The sequence below is a fragment of the Hipposideros armiger genome, unplaced genomic scaffold (genome assembly GCF_001890085.2).
Source record: "Hipposideros armiger isolate ML-2016 unplaced genomic scaffold, ASM189008v1 scaffold_482, whole genome shotgun sequence".
NCBI classification, from domain to species: Eukaryota; Metazoa; Chordata; class Mammalia; order Chiroptera; family Hipposideridae; genus Hipposideros; species Hipposideros armiger.
The window spans coordinates 1,421,699-1,447,843 of NW_017731832.1; the positions used below are offsets into that span (position 1 = coordinate 1,421,699).

The 26,145-nt window shown below is 38.8% G+C and overlaps 1 protein-coding gene across 1 annotated transcript in view; it reads right to left on the bottom strand.

The window, feature by feature from the left end:
* Nucleotides 1-26,145, bottom strand: part of BRCA1 (BRCA1 DNA repair associated) — a 54,022-nt gene that overhangs the window by 15,545 nt on the left and 12,332 nt on the right. Inside the window, exons 4-15 of the mRNA XM_019667034.1 lie at nt 24,439-24,516; nt 23,046-23,134; nt 21,599-21,738; nt 20,471-20,576; nt 19,064-19,106; nt 18,000-18,079; nt 16,794-16,907; nt 13,032-13,120; nt 10,373-10,544; nt 6,268-6,394; nt 3,627-3,802; nt 1,302-1,612 (exon numbers count right to left, since the gene is read on the bottom strand). Coding sequence (XP_019522579.1) covers nt 1,302-1,612; nt 3,627-3,802; nt 6,268-6,394; nt 10,373-10,544; nt 13,032-13,120; nt 16,794-16,907; nt 18,000-18,079; nt 19,064-19,106; nt 20,471-20,576; nt 21,599-21,738; nt 23,046-23,134; nt 24,439-24,516 — 1,525 coding nt within the window. The remainder of the gene's footprint in view (nt 1-1,301; nt 1,613-3,626; nt 3,803-6,267; nt 6,395-10,372; nt 10,545-13,031; nt 13,121-16,793; nt 16,908-17,999; nt 18,080-19,063; nt 19,107-20,470; nt 20,577-21,598; nt 21,739-23,045; nt 23,135-24,438; nt 24,517-26,145) is intronic.

The following is a 26,145-nucleotide window of genomic DNA, read 5'->3' on the forward strand; positions in this document are numbered from 1 at the left end:
CACCATAATGTTTTTTTTTTTTTTTTTTTTAAATTTTTTATTGGGGGATTTGGGGGAATGGGAACAGTGCTGGGGAATTGGGGGAAGGGGAACAGACAAGTTCTTGTTCTTCAGCTGTCGTCTTGTTCTTCAATCTAGTTGTGGAGGATGTTGCTTCACTGGCCCAAGTTGGCACCATCATTGCGCTCTTTTCCGGCGAGGCAGATCAGTCGCCGGCTTCTGGACGGCCGCTCACTGCGGCTGCTGGCCGCTCACGCTGGCTGCTGGCTACATACGGTAGCCCATGGCAACCCACTGCCACAGGGGCTGCAGCCTACGCCGTCGCCGGCGACTCATGGCAGCCCAGCTCCAGGTTGAGCTGTTGTTCAGCATCTTAGCTGTAAGAGGGCAGTGTCACTGGCCCTCATATGTGGGATCCGAACCGGGGCCCTCTGGCATCCCAAGCCAGTTCTTAACCATCGCGCCACTCGGCCGGCCCCATAATGTTTTTATTTGACAGACACTGCCAGACCAGAAGCGATGTGTGACACAGAGCCTTTCCGTTGTGATCACAAAATATGGTGAATGCTGCTGCCGAATGCCATCCAATGGAAAGGCAGGGATCTTCAATACAGGAAGCAGCGCATCGAACCTTAGTAACAGTGTGTGACAAGTTTCAACTTGTTCGGTGCAGTCATTTGCATCTGAATTACGGTTGAGAGGTGTGTTTTAAAGTGTACCGTAAATCCTCCTCCATCATGACAACACTCCGTGTCACACATCACTTCTGGCACAACACGGCAATTTCTGTCAAATAAAAACATTACAGTGTGTCCTCATCCACCTTATTCACCGGATCTGGCACCGTGCAACTTCGGGCTCTTCCCCAAAGTCAAAATGATTCAGGACATCGAGGCAGCCATGACAGTGCAATTAAAGACACTTATGAAAGAGGACTTCCAGAACTGCTTCAGAAAGTGGCAAGAACAATGGGATAAGTGTGTTCAAAGAGAGGGGGAGTGTTTTGAGGGGGATTAAGGCAATGTGTCTTTTACTGTAATAATTTTTTAAAATTTAAACATTCATCAATATTGTATGAGCACCCCTCGTAAATATATTCAAAATAATTCATGCTATAGCTTTATCTAAGTCCAAAATTTTCAGACATTAATAGCAAGTTAAATTACATAGAATTGTGCCTGTTTCCTAAATTTCTTCCTATAGGTTATTCATTGCTAGTACCTATTTAAAACTATTTGCAATATATTAATGAAGTCTCAGTTCTTAGGGAGAGATAGATACATATGGATGGATACACTCACAATTTCTTTTGGGGTCAAGCCTGATGCCACCATAGATATTCTTTTGTTGACTCTTTGTGCTGAAGATATCACTTCTGGCTTCTCCCTGCTCACGCTTTTCTCCCTCACATTATATTCAGCAGTATTAGTAGTATGAGCAGCAGCTGGACTCTTGGCAGGTTCTTCAACTTGAAATTGGGGTAATTTCAAGGCAGAGGTTGAAGTTGGCATGCTGCAAACATGAGCCGGCTCTGGAGCTCTGTCTTCAGAGGGATCAAACTCAGGGTCATCCGAGAAGAGGCTGATTTCAGATTCTAGGTAAGGGGTTCCCTCTGAAAGAGATGGGAGAAGAAGTTTAATCTACATGACAATGAATATTGAATTATAACGTGTAGTCTGTGCTAAGAATTAAAAAGATAGATTGTTAGATTAAGAGAAAAATGGGTACACTAAGGGGCCGGCTGAGTGGCTCAGTTGGTTAAGAGCTCGCTCAAGAGTTTGAGCTCTGAGCAACAGCAGTTCGAGTCCCGGCCCAAGCTGAGCAGCCGCTGAGCTGCCAACAGGTGGTGGGATGGCTCAGCTAAAAAAAATAAATAAATAAAGATAAAAAATGGGTACACTAAGTGCAAAGTGGCTTAACTTTTCTAAAGGACAATTTGGCATTATATTCCAAAAGCCTTGGGTGTTTACACTTTCGGTCAATAAGTCAAGTTTTAGAAATGTATCCTAAGGAAGTAAAAGATATATACAAAAGTTTAGTCATAGGAGTGTTCAAAGCAACATTGTTTATATCAGTAAAGCTTTAGAAACAACCTAAATGTTTAATAGTAGATTAAATAAACTATGCCCCGTCCAAATAAACTATGGCCCGTCCGTTCCAATGGAGTGCTCTTCACCCATTACATTTAATTACAATAAAATGAAGAAATGCACACACCCATGTTCGTTGTAGTTTTATTTACAATAGCCAAAAATGGAAGCAATCCAAATGTCTCTCAACGGATGAATAGATAAAGAAAATATAGTATATACATACAATAGCTTTTTAAAAACTGAATAACTTAAAAAAAAATCCTGTCACATGCTACAAACATGGATGAACTCTGAGGACATTATGCTAAGTGAAAGAAGTCAGTTACAAAAAAACAAATACTGTATGATTCCACTTATATGAGCTATCTAAAATAGTCAAACTCATAGAAAGTAGAATGGTGGTTGCCAGGGAATGGAAGAGCGGGAAATGGGGAGGAGGTGAAACGGAGCATTGCTGTTTAATGGGTAGTTTCAGTTTTGCAAGATGAACAAATTCTAGAGATCTGTTGCACAACAGTGGGAATACACGTAACATTACTGAACAGTTAAAAATGGTTAAGATGGTAAATTTTATGTTATGTTTTTTATTGCATCTAAAAGTAAAATAAATTTTAAAATGCCATTGATTTTAAGATGCTATTCTATTTCAGAATCTTAACATGAAAAAAATTTGCATCTTAGAACCCATTAAATGCAAGGTCTTATTTATTTTATCTACTTTAAATATTCCTTTTTTATGACCTATATTCTCCAACTGTTTGGCAATGAACATATAGCACTTAAGTAAGTATTAAAAAAGGTTGAAAAATGAGAAATACTCAAATTTTGTTTCTTCATCCATGATATCATTGCCGTTTTCACTTAATAAATCATCTGATATCATTACCAAATTAAAAATAGGAAATCATCTCTAAAACATTTCAGAAAATGTCACTCCATCAGCAAGCAAGCATAGCTTAGTAGAATGTATGAGATTTTCCTAAAATGACCCTAATTAAAATGGCCAAATACCACATTTAGATGCGGAAGAGCACCTTTTATGACAATGTGTTTTGAGGATTAATTAAAAACTTTCCTTACTAATTAAAACTTTGATTTACAAGCCATAAACACATCATTCATTTAAAGTGATTTATAAGGCATAAAATATATAGTCATTTATACTCATTAATTTGTAATATAAGAGCTTACTTTGGAGATCTGACTCATTTTTCAACAAAGGCAGGCCTAAAACTTTATTCAAGCGCCCTAAAACTCTTATCTAAAAGTTGAAATAAAATATTTAGAGCACACCAAGACTCTCTCATCCTCAAAACTGTTAAAGAGTTAAACCAATATAGGTAGATTAACAACTGCAATAATTTTCAAGTAAACTTGGATTAACATTCAAACTATGTTTTAAAAAATGGGTTTAAGTATAACAGATGCATTTGACAGATTAGTACACCTTAAAGTTAATTAAGCGGAATATCTTTAGGTAAAATTCAGAGTAAAATAAAAGTGTTTTCTCCGTCAGAGAAGATGAAACATTACCTAGATCTTGTTTTGGCAAATCAGACCGCTCCGTTAAATCCTGGGCCTCCGACTGTGTCAGCTGTTGCCCCTCCACGTCAGTAACTTGAGACGGGCGGTTTCCGTTCTGAAGACTTGGCAAGTGGCTGCCCACATGCCACCCATTGTCTAACAACTGGGATTGAGAAGGGAAAGACCTAGAAAGAAAGATGAAAGGAGAAAACCATCATCACAGCTCCTGAAAGGACTAATCATACTTCCTGGGCAGCCAGAGTATACGTGAAACAGCTCATTATCAGAGAGACTGGGAATGACTAGCAAAAAGAACCCAAGTGACAGCCTAGGAGCCTGGGTTCATGATGTCTGCCAACATGTCGGGGTTGATGTAGAACATCTCCCCTTAGGGTCTGGTCTGAGGCAGTGTATCTCTTTGCTGTTTAAAAGCATGTCTGCAAATTATCCATTGCCAGTATTCAAATCTATAGCACTATTCCACTTGAGTTCCAATGGATGTGTTAGAATCAGATCTCTCATGAAAATAGAAAGTTGACTAATTTTGACATTGCTACAGTCATTCTTTCTATCCAACTTCAGCAAAATTCATAGAAACAGCCATAGCTTCTGCCTTTTCAATGTCCAAAATCATTCTAAAAACAAAAGCCGGCTATAAAATATCAGAAGAGAATATGCAGTAATTCCTCTACTCTTTCGGGTGTTTAGGACCTTGTTGAATAAGATACTTATGAACAGATTTAAAGGATCACACAGATAAGCTACTTAATTCAAACAATTACTGGGTGTTTACTATAAGTCAGGCACTAACACTAGACCCTGTGGATGAAAAACGAGCAAGACCTAAATTGCTCTTCTCAAGTAGTCTAGTACAGGGAGGAAGTTCAATCAACATGTAGGTTCTTTAACAGAAGTCTCTTAGGGTACACTGGGGTGCAGGAGAAAGAGGTGTAATATTTGGTCTGAATATTAAATGGGTGGTTAGCCCAATTAGTTAAAGCATGGCAACAAAGTCATTACCTCTAAACATGGGTTTAGTGCCTATGGAGGCCAGGTCTTTTAATTCCGTCACAGCCACAGTGTCAGTACCCCAGCCTCAAAAATATATCCATAGGGTGGCTGGATAGCTCAGTTGGTAAGAGCATGAGCCCTGAACAACAGGGCTGCCGGTTCGATTCCCACATGGGTGAGTAAGCAGCGCCAGTATACTGTGCCCTCTACAGCTAAGACTGTGAACAATGGCTTGACCTGGAGTTGGGCCACTGGCAGCAGGTGTGGGCTGCCAGCAGCAGGTATGAGCAGCCGACGTAAGCTGCCAGCCAATGGCCGGGGACCAACTGCCTTAGTCGGGTAGCGTGCAATGATCATAATACCAATATGGGCCAGTGAGCGGCGTCCTCCACAACTAGACTGAGGACAATGGCTAGGAGGTGGGGGTGAGGAAGGGGGAAGGGAGGGGAGATATGAGAGGCGGAGGGGAAAAGAAAATCCATAGTCCAGTTCAAGAGGCTTGGAAAAGATGGTGTGATTAGATTATCGACAACCTGTCATTATTCCCCAAACTATAAGTAAAAATATGCATATACTCAGCAGAAACTCAATAAATATGATTTCCTTTTTCTCCCTAGAGTGGTGAGATGTGGGACTCTAACAGCTGAGACTCTTTGTTGAAGGATCAAATAGGAATCATAGTCTAAACTTGTCCTTTTATCTTCAGTGTTGTTGTAAACATCAAATGAGATAGTAGGTAAAGTACTTTTGAAAACAGAAAGTACTATACAGTCTTATCTCAATAGTGATTTAAATAGATACCCTGAAAGATCTTGTGAATATTTCTTGGGGTGAACCGATAGCTGAACTTTTTCTACAAAGGCAAAAACTTCCATTAAGGCAAGGGCTGCCTTGGAGAACTCTACCCTCAGCCTCCAGACTTGTTTACAAGGTTTTAGTTCTAGGCTTTATTCGGACCCTCAGAAGGATGCACAGATGTACTGGGCATTTCTCATGTTGCAGTTCGTGCCTTGTACGGGTCCAAAAAGCCTCTATACAATTAAAACGAAAAGTGTCTTAAGAGCAATGAGAGGTTAGAAACGACCGTGTACAAAAAACTAGAGAAAGTATGGTAAAAATGTTGAACAATAAGAGTTCAATATAAGGGCCGGCCGAGTGGCGCGATGGTTAAGAACTGGCTTGGGACGCCAGAGGGCCCTGGTTCGGATCCCACATATGAGGGCCAGTGACGCTGCCCTCCACAGCTAAGATGCTGAACAACAGCTCAACCTGGAGCTGGGATGCTGTGAGTCGCCGGCGACGGCGTAGGCTGCAGCCCCAGTGGCAGTGGGTTGCCATGGGCTACCGTGTGTAGCCAGCAGCCAGCGTGAGCGGCCAGCAGCCGCAGTGAGCGGCGGTCCAGAAGCCGGCGACTGATCTGCCTCGCCCGGGAAGAGCGCAATGATGGTGCCAACTTGGGCCAGTGAAGCAATGTCCTCCACAACTAGACTGAAGAACAAAACAACAGCAACTTGTCTGTTCCCCTTCACCAATTCCCCAGAGCTGTCCCCATACCCCCAATTCCCCAATAAAAATCTTAAAAAAAAAAAAAAGAGTTCAATATAAGAAAAATTACGATTTGACATTTACTACTTCTTACCTTTCCACTCCTGGTTCTTTACTTTTATTGGTGGAACTATCCAGAGATTCTTGAAACTTGTCTGCAAAAAGGCTTTCTGGATTCTGACTAATAAGATGTTTACCACTGTTCTCTGACGTTAATACTGCTGTAAATGGAATGAAAAAAAAAAAAGAAATTGACTTTATTGCTTTGTCCTGTTGATGATAATTCAGGTATTATCAGTTTCTTCAAAATCAGCAATCTGCAGGCTGGCCGAGTGGTGCGTTGGTTAAGAGTTGGCTTGGGACGCCAGCTCTGAGCAGCAGGGCCCCGGTTGGGATCCCACATTAGGGCCAGTGATGCTGTGCCCTCTACAGCTAAGATGGTGAACAACAGCTCGACCTGGAGCTGGGCTGCCGTGAGTTTCCAGCAACGGTAGAGGCTGCAGTGGGGCTGGCCAGCAGCTGGCATGAGCTTTCATGAGCTGCCGTCCAGTGGCCGGCAAGTGACTGCCTCACCCGGGAAGAACGCAATGATAATACCAACATGGGCCAGTGAAGCGGTGTCCTCCACAGCTAAACTGAAGAGCAGAAGGACAGCAACTTATCTGTTCCTCTTCCCCGATTCCCCAATAAAATCTTAAAAATAACAACAAAAAAAAAACCCGGCAGCAATCTGTGACAATCAAATTGGTTTTTAAGCAAGTACATCAGACAGAATTTTATAAACACAAGTGATCCAGCACCAAATGGAACTAAAAAATATATAATAGGAACACTTTAAGACTGGGTAAATAAAGATACCCAACTGAGACAAGGCTGAAAAAATCATGTATATATAAGTTTTGGCCCTAAGTGATAAGGAAACAAGAATAGAAAGTGATTTTTTAAATCTCTACAGCAAACTAAATTATACTCAAATCCCCTTAGATGACAGGGAGGAGGAAGTCCTGGGAAGCACAAAGCACACTGCCTTTTCCATCCCTACTGCCTCCATATCAAAAACTGTATTAAATAGGGGTTTGAGCTTTTTCATGTGTGGGGAAAACAAGGGGAGAGAGGTTAGGTAAGAAAGAAAAAAGAGGTGACATTTTGCTTCACATTTTCAATTACTAAGAAAAAACAAACAAATCAAAAAACCAATACACATAAAAAAACCAAGGTGCCGACTAATAAGGAACCCTGAAGTAATACATGGAACTAATGGTGAAATGGTACAAGAGAGAACAAAAACACAAACAGACCCAAGGCCAAGTTCTGGCATGTTAGTACATCCTTTTTATTTATTAATTCCTCTGAATGTATTATTGTACCACTGCTTAAGTAGCTTAAAGGCAGAAATATTTAAAAGGCAAAAACAAATACTTAAACATTGAATTGTCTTCTATTCATTAAAAAGTCACAGACAACTGTAATTTATTTTGAGCTTTTATCAGAAAAGCTAAAATCCATAAATTGTGGCCAAAAATTTTAAACAAAGGGCTGTATTAATTACACTGTTTTTTAAGACACTGGGTAGCCTGGGGGGAAATAATCATTGATTTCCTGAGTTAATCCTCAAATGCATTATTTATAGTTTTCTTTGTGCTCATCTTTTCTGGAACTGTGAGTTTCTAGGAACGGAAGAACTCTGCCTGGAGCTACCAGCTGCTGAAAGTAAGCAGTCTAAGACTAACCATGCAGGTTTTTCTTTCAACTGGGTATGTAAAGCTTTTTTAATAAAGGTATCATTTCCCCCAGATATAAGGTGTTAATTGGGAAGAGGTTATAAGCAGTCTCTAAGGAATCACACCAAACAGAATTAACCATTAGAAAGGGTTACAGGAAAAAAAAAAGTGAAAGCATGGGGGGAAGTCTCAGATGCAAACACAGATATTAAAAAGTTATTCCATTGCCTGAACATATAGTGTATGAGTTCCACTTTTCACTACAAAGCTAAGAAGAAAATAAGCTAATCTGAGCTGTAATTCAATAAGTTAACAGTACCTAAAAAAACACAGGGCAAAACCTTTTTCTTTTTCCTTAATTCTTATATAATAAATGCAGGGATCCAGAGCCCAGGTACTGAGACAATACTATAATCCCCCTTAAATCATTCCCTCATCTGGGGGTCTTAACAAGTTATATTCTTCATGGGTAGGGAATATGGGCCAAACCAAACATTTAATAAATTTGCTTGCTGCCTATTATGTGCTAAGCACTGTGCAAAATACTGGGAGAATCAAAGGAAAAGACATTTGGGGAGGAAGAAAAGAGATATTAAGAAATAATAAACTATAAAATACGGAACCCATAATGAAGTTCAGCTTTAAAAAGCACATAACCCATCTACCCAGCTGATTCAGAATTTCCAGAGGAGGAGGCTAGGAATTTTTAACAAGTGCTTCCAGGATTGAACGTCCTACAGGACAAAAAAGCTCCGATGTGTCTGAAAATCACTTCCGCTGTAATGGGCAATGATCTTATACATGGCTAATGTTTGCCTTATGAATGACAGGTAATCCAGGAGAAGAAAACTGGCAAAGTGCCTGATATGAAACAGCTTTACCTGCAGAGGGAGGTACACATAATTTATAATAGGTAATATACACATTTACACAAAAATAGTACACAGCATTGGGAATGACCCTTAGACAAACAATAGGACAGGTTTATGCTGAGAGCAGGACATTTCATAATGCAAAGACCCTAGAACAATGAATAAGTTTACTCCAAAGGATCAAGTAAAACCTACTAACAAAAGTGTTTTATATAGAGGTTCAGAAGAAATTTTCTAAAAGGTTTTCAAATCCGTAGTAAAATAGAATGTATAAAAACATAACATTGATGAAATTGAAAAAAAAAAAGCCACAAAGAAACATTTTGTCTACAGATCTTCAGGAAAAAATAAACAACCCACCCCTAAAGATAAGATAGATTTACAGAGATTCAAAGCCAGACAATAACATTTTATAAGTTGTGCATTAAAATTGAATGTCTAAAAAAAAATTGAAAGTCTAGTCTGCTTTTAGACTGAAGATGATGAAAGCACCTCAAAGAAGAGAACTGTACTGGGGAATAGACTTTGGGTTTCATTATCTGGGAGAGGAACTAAATGAAAACACAGTTACAAAGAAAGCATTTAAGGAAATACATTTGAACCACTGCCATAGCAACAGAGTTCCTAGCTTCTCATGCATGAGCCAGTAGTGTTTCTCTCTGAACATAAAAATACTGCAAGGCACACTCCTGGATCAAGGCCACAATTCTGAATCATTAAGTTTTGAGTTCCTAGAAAGACTCAAAGGCAGGCCCCATGGTCCCCAGTAGGGCTAGAGAAGGAAATGATGAAGAAGGAACTTAACACTAAGTTCGTTGGGTAGGTATCAGAGACAGTAGTGGAAACACTTTGGGAGGGCTCCCCACACCTGCCAGCACCCCCTCCGGAACCCATGCCTGTGCCTAGCCTCTCATCTACGTGTCTAAGTATTTGCCCTTATTAAAAAACCTGCCTGATGTACTCTTTTCAAATAAATACTCAAAATCTCACTTTCCTTTCCTTCATTTATGCCACATTATTCCTCAGCTCAGCATGAGCTTCTTTTAGAAGTCAGCTCTGATCAACTCCACCTGCCTGGTTAGGCCAAATGCCTCATCTCAGAGGTCCTTGTTGACAATTATAATGTTGTGATAAACCACCTGACTCTGACACATAATTGAGCTTTGTGTGGATCAACATACAGTTCCTGAAGAATAGGGCATCTCTTTCTATAAACCAGAAAGCAGATGAAATAGGATTTTGTGATCAGATACCTTTGTTATGAGAGTATGTCTGAGTGTTTTTTTTCTAAGCTTTCTAAAATGATGCGGTTACCTATTTCTAATCTCCCCCACTATACTCAACTTCCTATGTGTTCCCCATAGCATCTCCTCATTGTGGGTACTCAGTCAATGACACTTAATGACTGTCTTGGTCCCTCTGAATGCTAAATTAGTTGTGAGCAGGAACTAGAACGAAGGCTCTAAAATTACCCACAGAGTGACTCAGCAAATATATGCTGAGCACAGATCATAAAATGTTGACACTAAGTCCACATTTTTCAGGAGATAAAGGCTTAGGAAAGGGAAGAATTTTGCTTAAGAATAATTTGGTCAACATTACAAACCTTTTTCTGACATGTTTTGTTCCGGATTTAGCAAGTCCTCTGAGGCACAAGAATCAGCTATGATGGAAGGGGAGCTGTTAGAAGTCTGACTCCCATGCTGCTCTAACACCGCTTCCAGTTCGGCCATTTCCTGCTGGAGCTTTATCAGGTTATCTTGCATGGTATCCTTCTGCTGCAAATACAAAAAGTGACACTGAGAAAGTTATGCTCTTTTCGAAACTTGCCAGAATGTAAGAATATGCCACACCAATTAATTTTAGCATGGGAATTAAAATCACCGAGTATGGAATTACGAGTTCTGGCTGAACACGTTTTAATCCAACCATGTTTGTGCAATTAATGCCCATGAAATTATTTCAGAAAATGTTAGAGTAAAAAAAAATCCCTCAAACTCTCCCAAATAGGCTTGCTTTACTGTGATGTCCTTTTGAAGTTGGTTATTTTCTTTCAAAGCTTGGGGGTAAAAGAATCATTAAGGTGCTTAAACACTTTGATATTTAAAATTAATTGGCTCTGTTAACATTTTACATAGGCTGTATTTCAAAGATTTGGTAATGTGAGACTCCTAAGAGATTTGAGTTAGTCCATATAAAAATGTGATTTCTGGCTTGTGAGGAGTCTTCTTTTTCTGGGATTCTTTGGACATTTAGATTCTAACATAAAGAACAGAGCTAATTCATGAATTCATGAATTTATGTACTTGTTCATTCAATAACTATTTGTTGACCATCTATTATATGTCCGGCACTGTCCTAGGGCTGGGGATATTGCCCTCATGGTGCTGCCATTCTAGATGGGGTCAGGGTACCTTGAGAACTTCACAGAGGACCTGTTGGAGGGAAGGATCCAACAGAAAGAGCCCCAGGAAAGCCTGGAAGGACCATTATTGTTTTCAATTCAAGAATATGGGGCTCTTCTTGCTTGTGGGACTTCTGATATTTATTTTTCCATTTCAAAAAGAAATCTGCTAAGTCTAAGGTTTTTGATAAGCCAAGTACATTTGGTAAGTAAGATTTCCAAAATACACATTTCTTTATTACTTTCAGAAGGAACATCAATGGGTGCCAGCAAACCCCAGGGAAACACAAATTGTTTCACCCTCCGTGTCTTCTTAGGATCCTTGAAAATGACTTTGCCCTTTACTAAAAACTAGCCATCTACTTTCTTCTGCTACACTGAGTTCATAGCTTTCAGGTTTTTATGGCCAGAAAATGTATTCCCAGCTTCACAAAGGCTTACACTGCTACCCTGAGACTGTTTTGCTGCCAATGTCATAGCCAGCAGCGCCATTGCCACCACGTGGTGCCTGTGAGTAGTTCCATCACTGATCAAAGAGGGCTTGCCTCAATAAATCTGGAATGAAACCACACAGCTATCCATATGCTTCAGAAGCTGTACTCTAGTCACTGTCACGGCCATCAAGTGTAACCTCTATATGGCCCTGAACTAGATTAGAAAATCAGAAAAAATAGTAATGGGAGAACTATAGTTCGATAGCTTTCTTTTGGGTTTTCCCTGTAGGCAAGTGGCCGGATACATTTGGAAGGCCAAAACCAAATTGGTTACCAGGTTTTCTTAATTCTCATTCTTAAGTGTTTCTCAAATTAGTCCTACTCTTCTATTTCCCACTATACTACTCTGAGTTCTACTTTTAATACAGCTATCTACTGTGGACGTTCCTTAAAAGCCATGTTTATCATGTCTCTTTCTTCCATAAGGAACTTAGTGGTTATACCACTGCTCAGATAAGTTAATACTTTCTGAAGCTATGTAATTATTACTCATTATTGCCCTCAGGGTAAAGTCCAAGTTCCCAAGTATAGCATTCAAAAGGCCCTTTATACATTGATCTTATTTTTCTCCCAAACCACTCATATGCCGTTTTCTCCTCACACAAGAAAACTTTGTGCTTCCTGGGCATTTCATGCCTCTGAGCCTTGGCCTCAGTCGCTGCCTTTCTCTTGCCACCTGGAAAAATTCTTCTCATCTTTCAAGGCCCAACTCCAATGTCTCCTTTGGAAGTCTCCATCAACAATACATCGCCTATCAGGAAGATGGTTCCTCACTACTTCATTTGTACTGCTAATGCATTAGTATACTGAAATGGAACACGTGACCCTCCTTTGATACAGTAGTGCTTTCATACGTTTCTGCTACATGGGGTATGGGTTTTGAAGGGTTAGCTTATTTATTAAATTCAGTATTTAGTGTTCTGCAGTGAGCTAGGTGGTGCGTGGGTGTGTGTGTGTAAAATAAAAGGTAGCACCAGTTCATGCATGAGTCTATCCAGTTGATTACAATCTAATTTGAGAGACAAGGTACCACACACAACTGTTATACCATTGATTCTATGGGATGATATAGGTAAATGTAAGAATGCAGAACGTGGGGGTTGCCGGTTAGCTCAGTTGGTTAGAGCGTGGTGCTCATAACACCAAGGTTGCCGGTTGGATCCCCACATGGGCCACTGAGTTGCACCCTCCACAACTAGATTGAAACAACTACTTGACTTGGAGCTGATGGGTCCTGGAAAAACACACTGTTCCCCAATAAAAATTTAAAAAAATAAATAAATAAGAATGCAGGACGCATGCTACTGAATGTAGAGGATAACACACACACACACACACACACACACACACACACACATGCTTTTTACCTGAGTGGTTAAAATAACATTCTGAGAGGACAGCTCTGAACCATCTTCAGAGAGGCAGGCTTCACGCTCATACTCAGGTGCTGCATCATCTTAAATGATAATAAAAATAGAGGTTTGCATGTAAAAATAGACAGCAAATACTGCAACTTGCTGTATCTGATTCTTCCCAGGGGCAGGACAAATATCACTTTCATGTCACACAAAATGATTACAAGCCTTGTTTTGGGACACCCAGATTTTCTCTAGAAATCCTAACAAAACCAGAAGCAAGTCCACCAATAACTGGGGAATTAAATCTCATTCCAATAGAGACGTTCCAGCTAGGTGAAGGAATTTTAAGGAAAAGCACCTTAGGAGGAACATGCTTAAAGTTTAAGAAGCAGTTACTTTAATTGTACTTGGAAATTCCTAAAATGTGCTTCCCCAAAGGCATAAACGTTTAGCTCACTTCTATAAAACAGATGGCTCCCATACCTAAGTTTGAATCCACACTCTGCTCTTCCTCATTACACTCTTGCAGGCCAGTTTCCCTTTCATCATCATCAGAAATCAATTCCTTGTCACTCAGAACTTCCTTGTTTTCAGACTGATGCCTCACGTGTTTGGAAGGACAAAACAAGAAAGGATCCCGAGCATTTGTGTTAGCAATCAAGTCTCCCGATGCACTGCACTGTGAGGAAAATAAGCTACTAGAACATCTCGCCTCCTCAAGCAGGTGATGCTCCTGGGATGCCTTTGCTGATGTTACCTGGTTACTGCAGTTATTTAAGCTATTCTTCAATGATGCTAGGCTCTCCTCTGTATTCTTAGACAGATCCTCTGTGGCAACAGCGTTAAGTCTGGTAGATGGAGGCAGTATACTGCTTACTTTACCAAATAGTAAGTGTTGGAAGCAAGGGAGTTCTTCATCCTCACTAGACGTGTCCTCTTCTGAGGACTCTAATTTCCTGGCCCGTCTTTGGTGACCCTGAGCCAAACGTGTATAAGCTAAGGGGCTAGGGCTCCTTCTGAATTCTCCTGTCCGGACACTTTTGCTAAAAACAGCAGATCTTTCCTTAATGTCACTTTCAGTAAAGCTGCCATTTTCCTTTATTTCATTATCACTTAACAGGTCATCCGGTGTCTCAGGACAAACCTGAGAAGCATGACTACTTCCCGTAGGTTGTTCTAGGTTATCTGAAATTTGACATGGAGAGAAGTCTGCAATAACAGCCTGAACTACTCCTTCATTTTCTTCCTGCCTTTTTATTTCTGGATGTTGACAATTACTTACAGGAAGGCTTTGCTTATAGACTTCAGGTTGCATGAGACCTAATCTGAGCACAGCATTTAATTTCGGTCCTCTGTTAATGAGTTCTGCTTGAATGTTTTCACCACTGGAACCTACTTCATTGATACTGGAGCCTACTTCATTAGTACTGGAATCTGCTTCATAAATATTGCTTGAGCTGCCTTCTTTAAAAGTGCTTTCTCTAATGTTATTTTGGTTAATTGTGCTCACTGTACTTTGAATGGTGCTGTCATTTCCTATTGCTGTCTCAGGTGACAATGGATATTGCCCCAAGTTTTCCTTACATATAGCTTTAGCAGATGACCTGGCAGGAGAAATATGTGGTATATTATATGGGTTTTGAGAAATTCCATGTTTATTTGCAATAGTGAGTTCAGTTTTGTTGCCTTTGAACAGAGATGACTGACAAAGCCTAGAGACTCCTTTTCTGCTGTATTTGGCATAATCTGGATTTTCGTCTTTCTCACAAACCACCGGAGAGCCTGCAGTTGTATGAACTGCCTGTACAAGCTTGATTTTAGAATCTTTCCTCCCCTGATTTTCTTCTTTTGGTCCACATTGAAGAGTGACTTTTTCACTTTGTTTCCTTAAGGACCTGGAATGGACTGTTGCACATTCCTTTTCTGAATTTCCTGGATTTGAAAACAGAGCAAATGATTGACGCTTTGAAACCTTGAATGTTTTCTGTAAATACTGTGTATCAAGTTCACTCTCTTCCATTTCTATGCTTGTCTCCTGAGTGTCGTTAACTTCACATCTCAATGAATCCTTATTAAAGCCCTCTGTGTCATTTCTAGTATCATTAGAACAACCATGGATAAGGTCCTTGGGGTTTTCAACTGCTGTACATATACCCGCATGTTGATTTGGTGCTGTTTTTGCCTTTCCTGGGGTGTCAGGTTCCAGTAATGACATACTATCCTGAGTGCCATCATCAGTATCAGGTACCAATAAAATACTGGTACTTTCCATAGATTGATCAATTTGCAAACCTCTTCCTTCACTTAATATCAGATCTTTGAGGTCTTTGGTACTATTAGACACTTGAATTGTTCCTAGGTTCTCTTCTACTTCTTCTCTTTGAAGGCTAGGATTAACAAACTCTTGAAGTTTATTTGAACTTGAACCGTTAAATATACCAGGAATATTTGTTAAATTTAGTTCTGGAAAAGCATTACTGGTACGTCTTTTATTTATTTGTTCATCTGGCTTGTTACTCTTCTTAACTCCAGTTGCAGGTTCTTTACCTTCCACGAGATCAAGATCTTTGCTGTGTTTGACTGGCATTTGGTCAGAAATTTTTTTCTTCACCTCTTCACTGCTAGAACTACTATCAATTTGTAGCTCAGTATGATTAGGTGGGTGTGGATTTCTACTGACTACTAGTTCAAGTGCATGAATAAATCTGGTAGAGGACTTCCTCCTCAGCCTATTCTTCTTAGGTGCTTTTGAACTGTGGATATTTAATTCTAGTTCCATATTGCTTATACTGCTTATAGGTTCAGCTTTAGTTCTGAAAGCAGATTCTTTTTCCAATGATTCTGTCGGGTTAGCATTATCCTCTTTCTGAACATTATCACCTTTTGTTTCATTCCCATGACCATTATTAGTAATGTTCATCACATGACCATTCTGCTCTGTTTGGTCAGTTCTCTCAATTATCTTTTCAGCAGTCTTCTGAACAACTGTCACATCTACTTTCTTGATAAAATCCTCAGGACGAAGGCCTGATGTAGTTCTCCTCTTACGCCTTAGTTTGTTTGTGAGGGCGCACTCTTGTGTTATCTGAGGTTCTATAGCAGATGCTCCTATAATTATGTTTTCAGTTATGTGGCTGAAGTTAGGGAGGCTTGCCTTCCTCCGATAGGTTTTCCCAAATATTTTATCTTCAATAGTATTTTCCACTGGTTTGGAGTGGACTCTTTCACTTTCACATATTACAGCATCATGAGGATCACTGGTCATTAAGGCTATTTCCTCTGAAGAACCAGAATAGCCATCTACTTCATTTGGAACTTCTACTGCACCATCTACTTCTGTATTTGATTCAGCTCTCCCATCACGTGAGCTATGAGAAGTTAGTATTTCATCACGTCTGGAAAACCACTCATTAACTTTCTGTATGCTACTATTCCGTGTTATCCATGGAACATCTTGGGAATCCCTAGGACTGTCAGAGCATGGAGCTTTCTGCTTATTCAGTTCTTTTCTCCCATTCAGGGGATCAGTATTCAGAACTACCTTTTTCTCTGTGCTGGGAGAGTGCCTATCATTACATGTTTCCTTACTTTCAGCCCATCTGCTCTGTTGGCTCCTTGCTAAGTCAGGCTGCTTGCTTTTATTACAGAATTCAGCCTTTTCTACATTCATTCTGTCTTCAGTGAGTAATAAGCTGCTGTTCTCATGCTGTAATGAGCTGGCATGAGTATTTGTGCCACATGGCTCCACATGCAAGTTTGAAACAGAAATACCCTGATACTTTTCTGGATGCTTCTCAGTTGCATGCTTCTCTGTGGTGGTCAAATCTTTATTACTGGATTCATGATGCTTAATATTTGTTATGGCCTCAGAAAACTCACAAGCAGCTGAAAGTATACAAAAACAACAGATGATTAACTGACTTATAATGAAAAAGTATGTACTTAATACAACTTGGGGTGGAAATAACCGGCATAGTTTAGAGAAACAATAGTTTAGAGAAACTAACCTCTTAAACAACCAAGTATACTAAAGCTGTAGCTCATACTCTTTTACTTAGTTCCTATTTATCTAGATTCACACTAGTTCCACTCAAGATAATTGAAATTTTAATTTCAGAATTCCCCTACTCAAAAATCACACCTATTTCCCTAATCTCTAACAGTGATTTGAAAGCAGGCTGTTTGAGCATCAGACACATAGTGCTTTGTTCTATCTTCAGACACATACTTCCTATATTTAAATATCAGTATGCAATAGATGAAATACAAACACATCAATTAAATGTAAAAGTCAACAACCAGTTACATAGCGTACTATCTTTTTTTTTTTTAACCATACAGTTACTCTTTGCCTTTTTTTTTTTTTAAATTGGGGAATTGGGGGAAGGGAACAGTGTTGAGGAATCGGGGAAGGGGAACAGACAAGTTGCTGCCCTTTTGTTCTTCAGTCTAGTTGTACAGGGCGTCGCTTTACTGGCCCATGTTGGTATTATCATTGCACTCTTCCCAGGTGAGGCAGTTGCTCACCGGCCATTGGACAGCCACTCAGGCAGCTCACACCTGCTCACGCCTGCTGCCAGCCAGCCCCACCGCAGCCCACGCCATTGCCTGCGACCCACTGCAGGCCAGCTACAGGTTGAGCTGCTGCCCACTACCTCGGCTATAGAGGGCGCAGCGTCACCGGCCCTCACCTGGGACCCGAACCGGGGCTCCGCCATCCAGAGCCTGCGTCCCAAGTCAACTCCCAACCAATGCGCGACTCAGCCGGCCCCATAGCATACTATTATAATCACATCAGTCTAGTGCCTTTGAAATAGATCAGGCTGTATACCATAATAACTGAGAAAGAACAATACTCTAACTCTGCCAAGAAATGCTGTGAATTATAAATGTCCCAAATGGTCTTCAGAATAATCTAATTACAGTATTGTATCCACCCATTCTCTTTTCAGTGCCTGTTATGTTGGGAAGACTTGCCATTATCCTTTTTTGCAGGATTCAAACTGGCTTCAGCCCTGGCTCCTTGAGGGGTGATTTGTAATTCGTGATCTCTCACACTATAGAGAAAAGACAGAAGCCTTAATGAGAAACACTAGTTATTTGCTTCAAGAGTTGTCAACTGGGCAAGATCAGGTATTTTAGTTTCTCTAGGAAGGGTTGCAATAAGTTGATCAATTTGACTCACTTTTTAAAACGTGCCCTCTCCTTTAGTAACTTCTAGTCAAAACAGAATGGCAAAAGACTAAGGACACACAGTCAGAAAAATCAGAGGAGTGCAGAACACTGCTTTAGGGACATGCAAATGAGAATCAAAACTTACGTGATAGCTCACTTAAATGACAAATAGCCAAAAAACAGTAAAGTAAAAAACCACAAAACTTAAAAGTATATCTTCATGAGAATGCAAGAACAAGGATCGAAACAAAGGGAGTACTAGGATGGAGCAGACATCCCAATGGATTGCAAAGAACGCACCATTCTGTAACTCTGCCTTCTGTGCTTCTTTTCAGGCTAAAATCCATTTCCTCTCAATTGAGAGATTAGAAAAAAGTCATCTGTAAATAAAATCTGATTGGCAATGACACCATCATAGTTCAGACAAGCCATCACAGATATGAAGGTCAAGCAATAATTCCTAACGAAAGCAATTTGACAGGTAACACAGTTGCGGGCTGCTTGTAAATTGTATAATTTATGTAAACAATGTTGGAGGGATAGATGGAATTAAGGAACAGAGGAAGGAATTAAAAATGGAGTCCTCTGATATTTCCATCAGTCACAATCACCACTGTGTCAATACTACTGTACATGAGGATCTAAGCTAGAACAGAGCAGAACCCTCTGCTGGAAGCGAGTCTGTACAGTTATGTTATTTTAAACTCTTTTGGACTCAAACAAACAAAAAGGGTATCTTCTCAGCTATAAAATGGGATAAAAGTAGATGGTCTATTCCAATGCTGTAATTCTAAAGAAATATTAATCCTTAATATTAACTAAATACAAAAATGCAGCTTCATAGACAAAGGCTCTCTTTGACTCACCTGAAATAATTTTCTTTAACTGTATCTTCAGAAGAATCGGATCCTAAAAAAATTCACCAAATAACAAGTCAATCAAAGGATTTTTATTCAAAGAGTTAAACTCAAAAAATGTACTTTTTTGCAAAACAGATATTCATTCAAGAAGTATTTACTGAGCACCTACTACATGGCAGGCACAATGAATGATACATGTCAGGCAATACAGAGAGATACTTATAAGCACAGGCTCTGAAGCCAGAATCCCTAGGTTTGAATCATAGCTCTACCGCTAACTAGCTTTACTACCTTGGCAAAATTTCTTAACCTCTGTGCCTCAATTTTCTCATCTGTAAAATAAGTAAAATAACAACCCTAGAGGTTTGCCATGCATCTTAAATGTTATATAAGTAAAATACAACAGTGCCTGGACTACACTAAGTGCTCTTAAATATTTGCTATTATAATTATTTTGGTTATTTTTATGACACAACATCTGTTGTCTAGGAATTTACGATTTTAAAAGGGGCAAAAGACATACAAGTAATTTCAAGAGAATGTGGTTAAGTGCTATGGTAAATTTATGGTGGTGCTTGGGAGCGCAAGGAAGGGCCACTTTCTCCACTTATAAATATATTCTAAAAGATAAGACAATTAGAGAAAACAGTCTGAATTGAGTTCAGCTTTCCTAAAAAATCTTCCTAGTCTATTACAATTTGTCTTGGATCTTTCCAAATGCTGTAGCCAACCCATCATGTTCTTATACCTATTCTCCATCTTTCCAAAGTATAGGAAGTCCTCACTTAATGTCATCAATAGGTTTTGTGACTTTAAGCCAAACGACGTACCGTATTTCCCCATGTATAAGATGCACCCTTTTTCGAAAAATTTGGGGTCTAAAAGCTGGGTGCATCTTATATAGTGGTTGTATGAGTGCAAAAACAAGCGTGAAAAAAGCGGGAAATGCAAGTAAAAAACAAACAAACCTACAACCATTGTATAAGACACACCCAGTTTTTAGACCTCAAATGTTTCGGGAAAGGGTGCGTCTTATACATGGGGAAATACGGTATAACGAAACCAATTTTATTATAAGAGTAATTGATATAAATGAGAGTTAAGTTCCTACAGCATTGCATCAACGTTATAATGAGACAACACGGAAAGAAATGACATTATTTGAGGACCTGCTATATATTTACACATAACTCAACATCCTTCTTTTGCTCTTTATAAAGTGAGGTTCTTCAAGATGTGAGCCGCATCTTTTACATTACTTATAAACACACCATAAGGCTAGTAAAATTATTTTATTTTCACTTTCCAAAGTTACCTTCCACTGTGTAAATTATGACCAAGGTTTTTAGTAAAACTGTAAGATAAAGAATCCAGCAGCTATTATTCTGAACTTACAAAATCTGAAACTCTTACCCAATTCAATGTAGACAGACTTCTTCTGAGGTTGTATCTGTTGCTTTGTCCTCAGTGATCTCACAATTTCAAGGTTAGAGAGCTGGACATTAAGACGCGTTTCCTGCTAAGCAGTAAACAATGATCAACTAATTATTGGTGAGTACTTTGATTTTTTTTTCCACTAAGAGAAACTTGAGGCCACAGACAAAACAAATAGACCATAACCAATTAGCTACAATTTATCATACCTGGAAAAAGCACTTGGTAAACTACACACCAAAATGTATAAGTTATGTGTGGTTTGAATATTTTTTCTCTGTTGTTTTGATTATTTCTAAATGAAATATGTATTGTCTATGTAGTTTTTTGAAGCATAAGAAAAGTATATTTTGAAACTAATACTTTATATTATAGAAAGGGAATGATTCGTTTAGTATACATTTCCAAGCACATACGATAACAGGGTTTGCAACTAAGATAAAATAAAATTTTTTTAAAAAGGATAAATGAAAATAATAAAAATTCAGCAATCCTACAAACATTCAGTACAATCAAGAATATTTAAAAACCCAATATTACTCCAATGAAGCTTTCCTTCTTCTTTTTGAGCCCTTTAACATCTACTGAAAAATGAATCTTGGTACCATAAAAACTATTATTGAGATCGCCATTATTCATTCACATATGAATAACAACAGAGCAAATCACTGCATTTTGTTTTTTAAATAATTACACTTTTTAAGTTGAAGCAATTTTCAAAAGTTAAAACTAATTTTCTTTTCAGGCAACTTTACAGAGAAAATAAAATAGAAGATACTTCCTCATGCCTGGAGAATTGCCATAAGGTGGTTATTTTAAAAACTAGCACGCTCAAAACCATCAGTGACCTTGTGGCTATTTTAGACAAGCCTCGGAATGGATGAAGCACTAAAGCAAAGAAAGGGCCTGAAAGGTCTTTCAGCCACACTAAGTTCACGGACATTCTCTCAACTCCTCTAACTCTTGTTCATTAGAACACTTGTCCAACCACTTACCATCTTACCTTGCTTACTGACTTTTTATAAAAATCCATGAGCATCTAGCACATTCACTAATTCACAATGCTCAACAAAGAGATGTTACCAGAATAAACAAAAATGGCTTTACCAAGGTAGGATTTTCAGGTTCACTCTGTCGAAGTCTTTTGACACGGTTTCGGTAGCCCAAACTTTGGATGATAGAAATGTCCTCATTTAGTTTCTCAGGGGAGTTAATTTCCTTTTTTGAAAAGTTATAACTGTTTGTAACTGTGAATTATAAGGGAAAACATTATTTTTAAAGTTGAAAAAATATATTAATTGCAATCAAAGAACCAAGAGAAATCCTGCGTGTGCTCCTTGTTGTATTAAGGCAATGCATTAAATGTTACCTATAATTTTTTTTTTAAGTTTGGCTTATGATAGAAATGGCATATTGTATCAGTCGGGAAAAGACAGACTGTTTTATGTTGCATAAATAAATATTTTGTCAGATTAATCCTTATGCTTAATTCTGTCATCTGCCCACATGAGGAGTACAAAAAAGGAATGTCATCATTTTATTCTGGAGGAACTCTCAATAGAGCTGGGAATGCAGGTTGGTTCTACAAGAAACTGTTAAGAATCAGTGGGTTTGACTTGATCAAATATCATCGTCCTCCCGGGGCAGCTGTGGGGTCTGGATCCACTTGGAGACTCCTTCTGGCTACACTAGGCTTCAACCAGGAAAGTCCCCATAATAACCAGAAACATGGCAGCCAGATCCAGTCAGATAAGGTTAAACTTGGTGTAACTTCCCGATGTGGCACCTGCAGAAATTATTACTAAGATTTCAAGGCAATTACTACTGGGGTGCAAGGCCATGAAAGGAGCCCTTGTCTGATAGCAGACAAAGCTGTAGCTCCCAGTGTAACTGACAGTCACATTCCAAAGGGAGAAGTCAGCCTACTTTCTTTCTAGTTTCTGATGCTGCACGTATCTTCTAGTACTTATTTTCCGTAGAAAAAATCACATCCTCAAGTAACATTTTCTGGTCTAAGGCACTGCAGGGTCACATTTCTTCCTGGAGTCACCTTATGCCTTGTGAGAGCCTAGAGAGAAGGTTTGGGTAAAATTCCTATAAAGGAAGGTCCTACCTATACTTTTTTAAAAATCAACTTTGGAAATTCTACTCCTAAGAAACAAACACATGGACTGTCAGCTATTTTTACTCTTTTTTTCCCACCTCAATACTAACAAATCTGCCTATTAACACCATATTTTACATACCAACAACGTTAGAAACACAATTATTTTCTCTATCACTAAGAAAGAAAACACTAAATTAAACAACGACACACCATTGATGGTAAACGGCCCCTAATTTTGGAGATGTTAAAATGTGAATCTTAGAATCCATAAAATAAGGGGTGAGACCAGTGGGAACGATTTACAAGACAGATTACAGATAAACAGCTAAAATTAACCTAGACCAAAAGGTCTCATCACATATCATAGAAAATAATTGCGTAAACCTCCTCTGGAGTTTTAAGGAACAGCTATTTGAACACTGGCGCCTGGGGCTATACAACACTTACACTGCAATCCCGTGTCAAGCTCAAAAGCATGAATGGTTTTCAATAGCTCTTCAACAAGTTGACTAAATCTTGTACTTTCTTGTAGGCTTCTGAAATTGAGAGATACACTTAGCAAACAATTATTAACTTTTTAAGGACACTAAAATTAGGAGACATGTAAACAAATAAAAAAAGATGTAGCAACAGTAGAAAAACTATATTCAAAGAACAGAGCTATTAGTTCTACAATCGAAACATCATTTACATCAGTATAGTTTTTATAATTTTTTTTTTTTTGCCACTCAAATCTACCAAAAGCCTGTAACTATCTACAATAATAGCACTCTGAATCCATGGTAAATATAAATCCACTGCCTAGAGAACCTACTATTCTTTTTTTTTTTTTTTAAGATTTTTATTGGGGAATTGGGGGATGGGAACAGTGCTGGGGAATTGGGGGAAGGGGAACAGACAAGCTGCTGTCCCCTTGCTNTTTATTGGGGAATTGGGGGATGGGAACAGTGCTGGGGAATTGGGGGAAGGGGAACAGACAAGCTGCTGTCCCCTTGCTCCTCAGTCCAGTTGTGGAGGATGCCGCCCCACTGGCCCAAGTTGGCACCATCATTGGGGACCCCACTATTCTTTTTTCTTTTTGTCTTTTAGCTGAGCCATCCTGCTACATGTTGGCAGCTCAGCGGCTGCTCAGCTCGGGCTGGACTCGAACCGCTGTTGCTCAGAGCTCCAACTCTTGAGCGAGCTCTTAACCAACTGAGCCACTCGGCTGGCGCCTTAACCTACTATTCTTAATATCTGAGCCTCATCCACCCAACCTCCCACTTCTAGATCAGGCATTTCTATCAAATGATGATCAGAATATTTTGAAAGCACAGATAGATGACAATGTCCAAAGAAAGATTTTCATTTAGTAAAGCTGTAGGACAATATAATTAAATATCTCAGTGACTACTATGTGCCAAACGCTGGAAAAACAGTACTGAGACAGATAAAAAGTAAGTGTCCTAATGAAACTTACCATCCTGGCTGGAGGGATGCACAATATGTAAATAAGTTGTGTGTGTATAAATAGTTAAGGAGAAATAAATGCAAAAAAACAAAATAAAAGCAGGATCAGGAGACAATGGGGGCAGGGTGGTACCGTCCTACTTTAGATAAGACTGAAAGTTCTTGCACCATCCAGAAGCATTAGAAAAAGGCAATAAATTGCTAATATCTGTATAAGGCAAACATACCATAAAACTTTCAGGAAAATGGCTTAAGAAATTTTTTACTTTCAGCTAAACACCTTTTCATACATTTTTCTACTGAGGAATGGTTTGATAGGAATACTAAAGGAATTTCTGCTTTTTCCTGCTATCGTTGCTTCCAACCTCCCATCGCTATCCCAATTATATACCTTTTGGTTATATCATTCTTACACAAAGGACACTGTGAAGGCCCTTTCTTCTGGTTGAGAAGTTTCAGCATACAAAATCTATAAATTATAAAGAATGAAAAGAACAATTCAAGTTACTTTTTTGTAGACAGAATATTCAAAAGGCAATAGCCATGAAAAGATAATCTCACAACTACCCTTAAGAACCATTTTAAAGATAATGGCAGGTGAATTACAACCAATGACTTTAATTGTTTTTAGATGCTGCCTAAGCAGAAAACTAAATTAAACTACAGGAGCAATGATGTATGCAAACTGAACTTACATGTATATGGCTTACTGTTATGATCAAATAAAACTTATTAAAGAGTTAACATGGCATATTTAATGATATTATTTCATGCTGCATAATCAAACATAAATGGTAAGTAGTTCAAGTAAAATGATTATAATTAGTTTAAAACCTCAGTACCCACTACACAAAGCAACAGTAATCAAGACAGTGTGGTACCAGCATAAGGATAGACATCTACATTGATGGAATAGAATTGAGAGTACAGAAATAAACCCGTATAACTATGGTCAATTGATTTTCAATAATGGCATCAAGACAATTAAATGGGAAAAGAATAATCTTTCCAACAAATAGTACTGGGACAACTAGATATCCACATGCAAAAAAGGAAGCTAGACTCCTGCCTCACACAATACAAAAAAATTAACTCAAAATGGATCACAGAATGAAATGTAAGAACTAAAACTAAACCTTTGTGACCTTGGGTTACACAATGATGTCTTAAATAAATAAATGCCCAAAGTACAAGCAACCAAAGTAAAAAACAGATACATTGGACTACATCAAACTGAAAAACTTTTGTGCTACAATACCATGAAGAAAGTGAAAGAACAATCCACGATGGGAGAAAATATTTGCAAATCATATATCTGACAAGAGACTTGTATCCAGAATATATAAAGAACTCTTACAACTCAATAAATACAGAGAAATAGCCCAATTAAAAACGAGCAAAAGATATGAATAGACATTTTCTCCAAAGGAGATAGGCTAATGGTCAACAAGCCCATGAAAAGATGCTCAATATAGTCATTAGGAAAATGCAAATCAAAGCCACAGTGAGATGCCACTTTACACCCACTAGGATGGTTGTAATAAAAAAGACAGATAAGAAATATTAGAGAAGATATAGAGAAACTAAAATCTTCATTCATTGCAAAATATAAAACAATGCAGCCACTTTGGAAAACAGTTTGGCAGTTCCTCAAAATGTTAAACATAGAGTTACCCTATGACTGCAATTCTACCCCTAGATTTCTTTCCAGGAGAAATAAAAACATAAGTTCACACAAAACTTGTACACAAATGTTCATAGCAGCATTATTCATAATAGCCAAAAAGCAGAAACAATCCAAATGTCTACCAATCATGGATAGACAAAATGTGACATATCCACAATGGAATATTATTCAGCCATAAAAAAGAATAAAGTGCCAATATAAGCTGCAATATTGGATGAACAATGAAAACATTAAGTGAAAGAAGCCAGACAAAAAAGGCCACATATTGTATAATTCCATTTATATGAAATGTCCAGAATAGGCAAATTTGGAGAGAGAGAGTAGATTTGTGGTTGCCTAAGAGGAGGTGGAAGGTAGGCATAGGATGTAGCTGCTAATGGGTAAGGGTTTCTTTTGGGGGCGATGAAAATG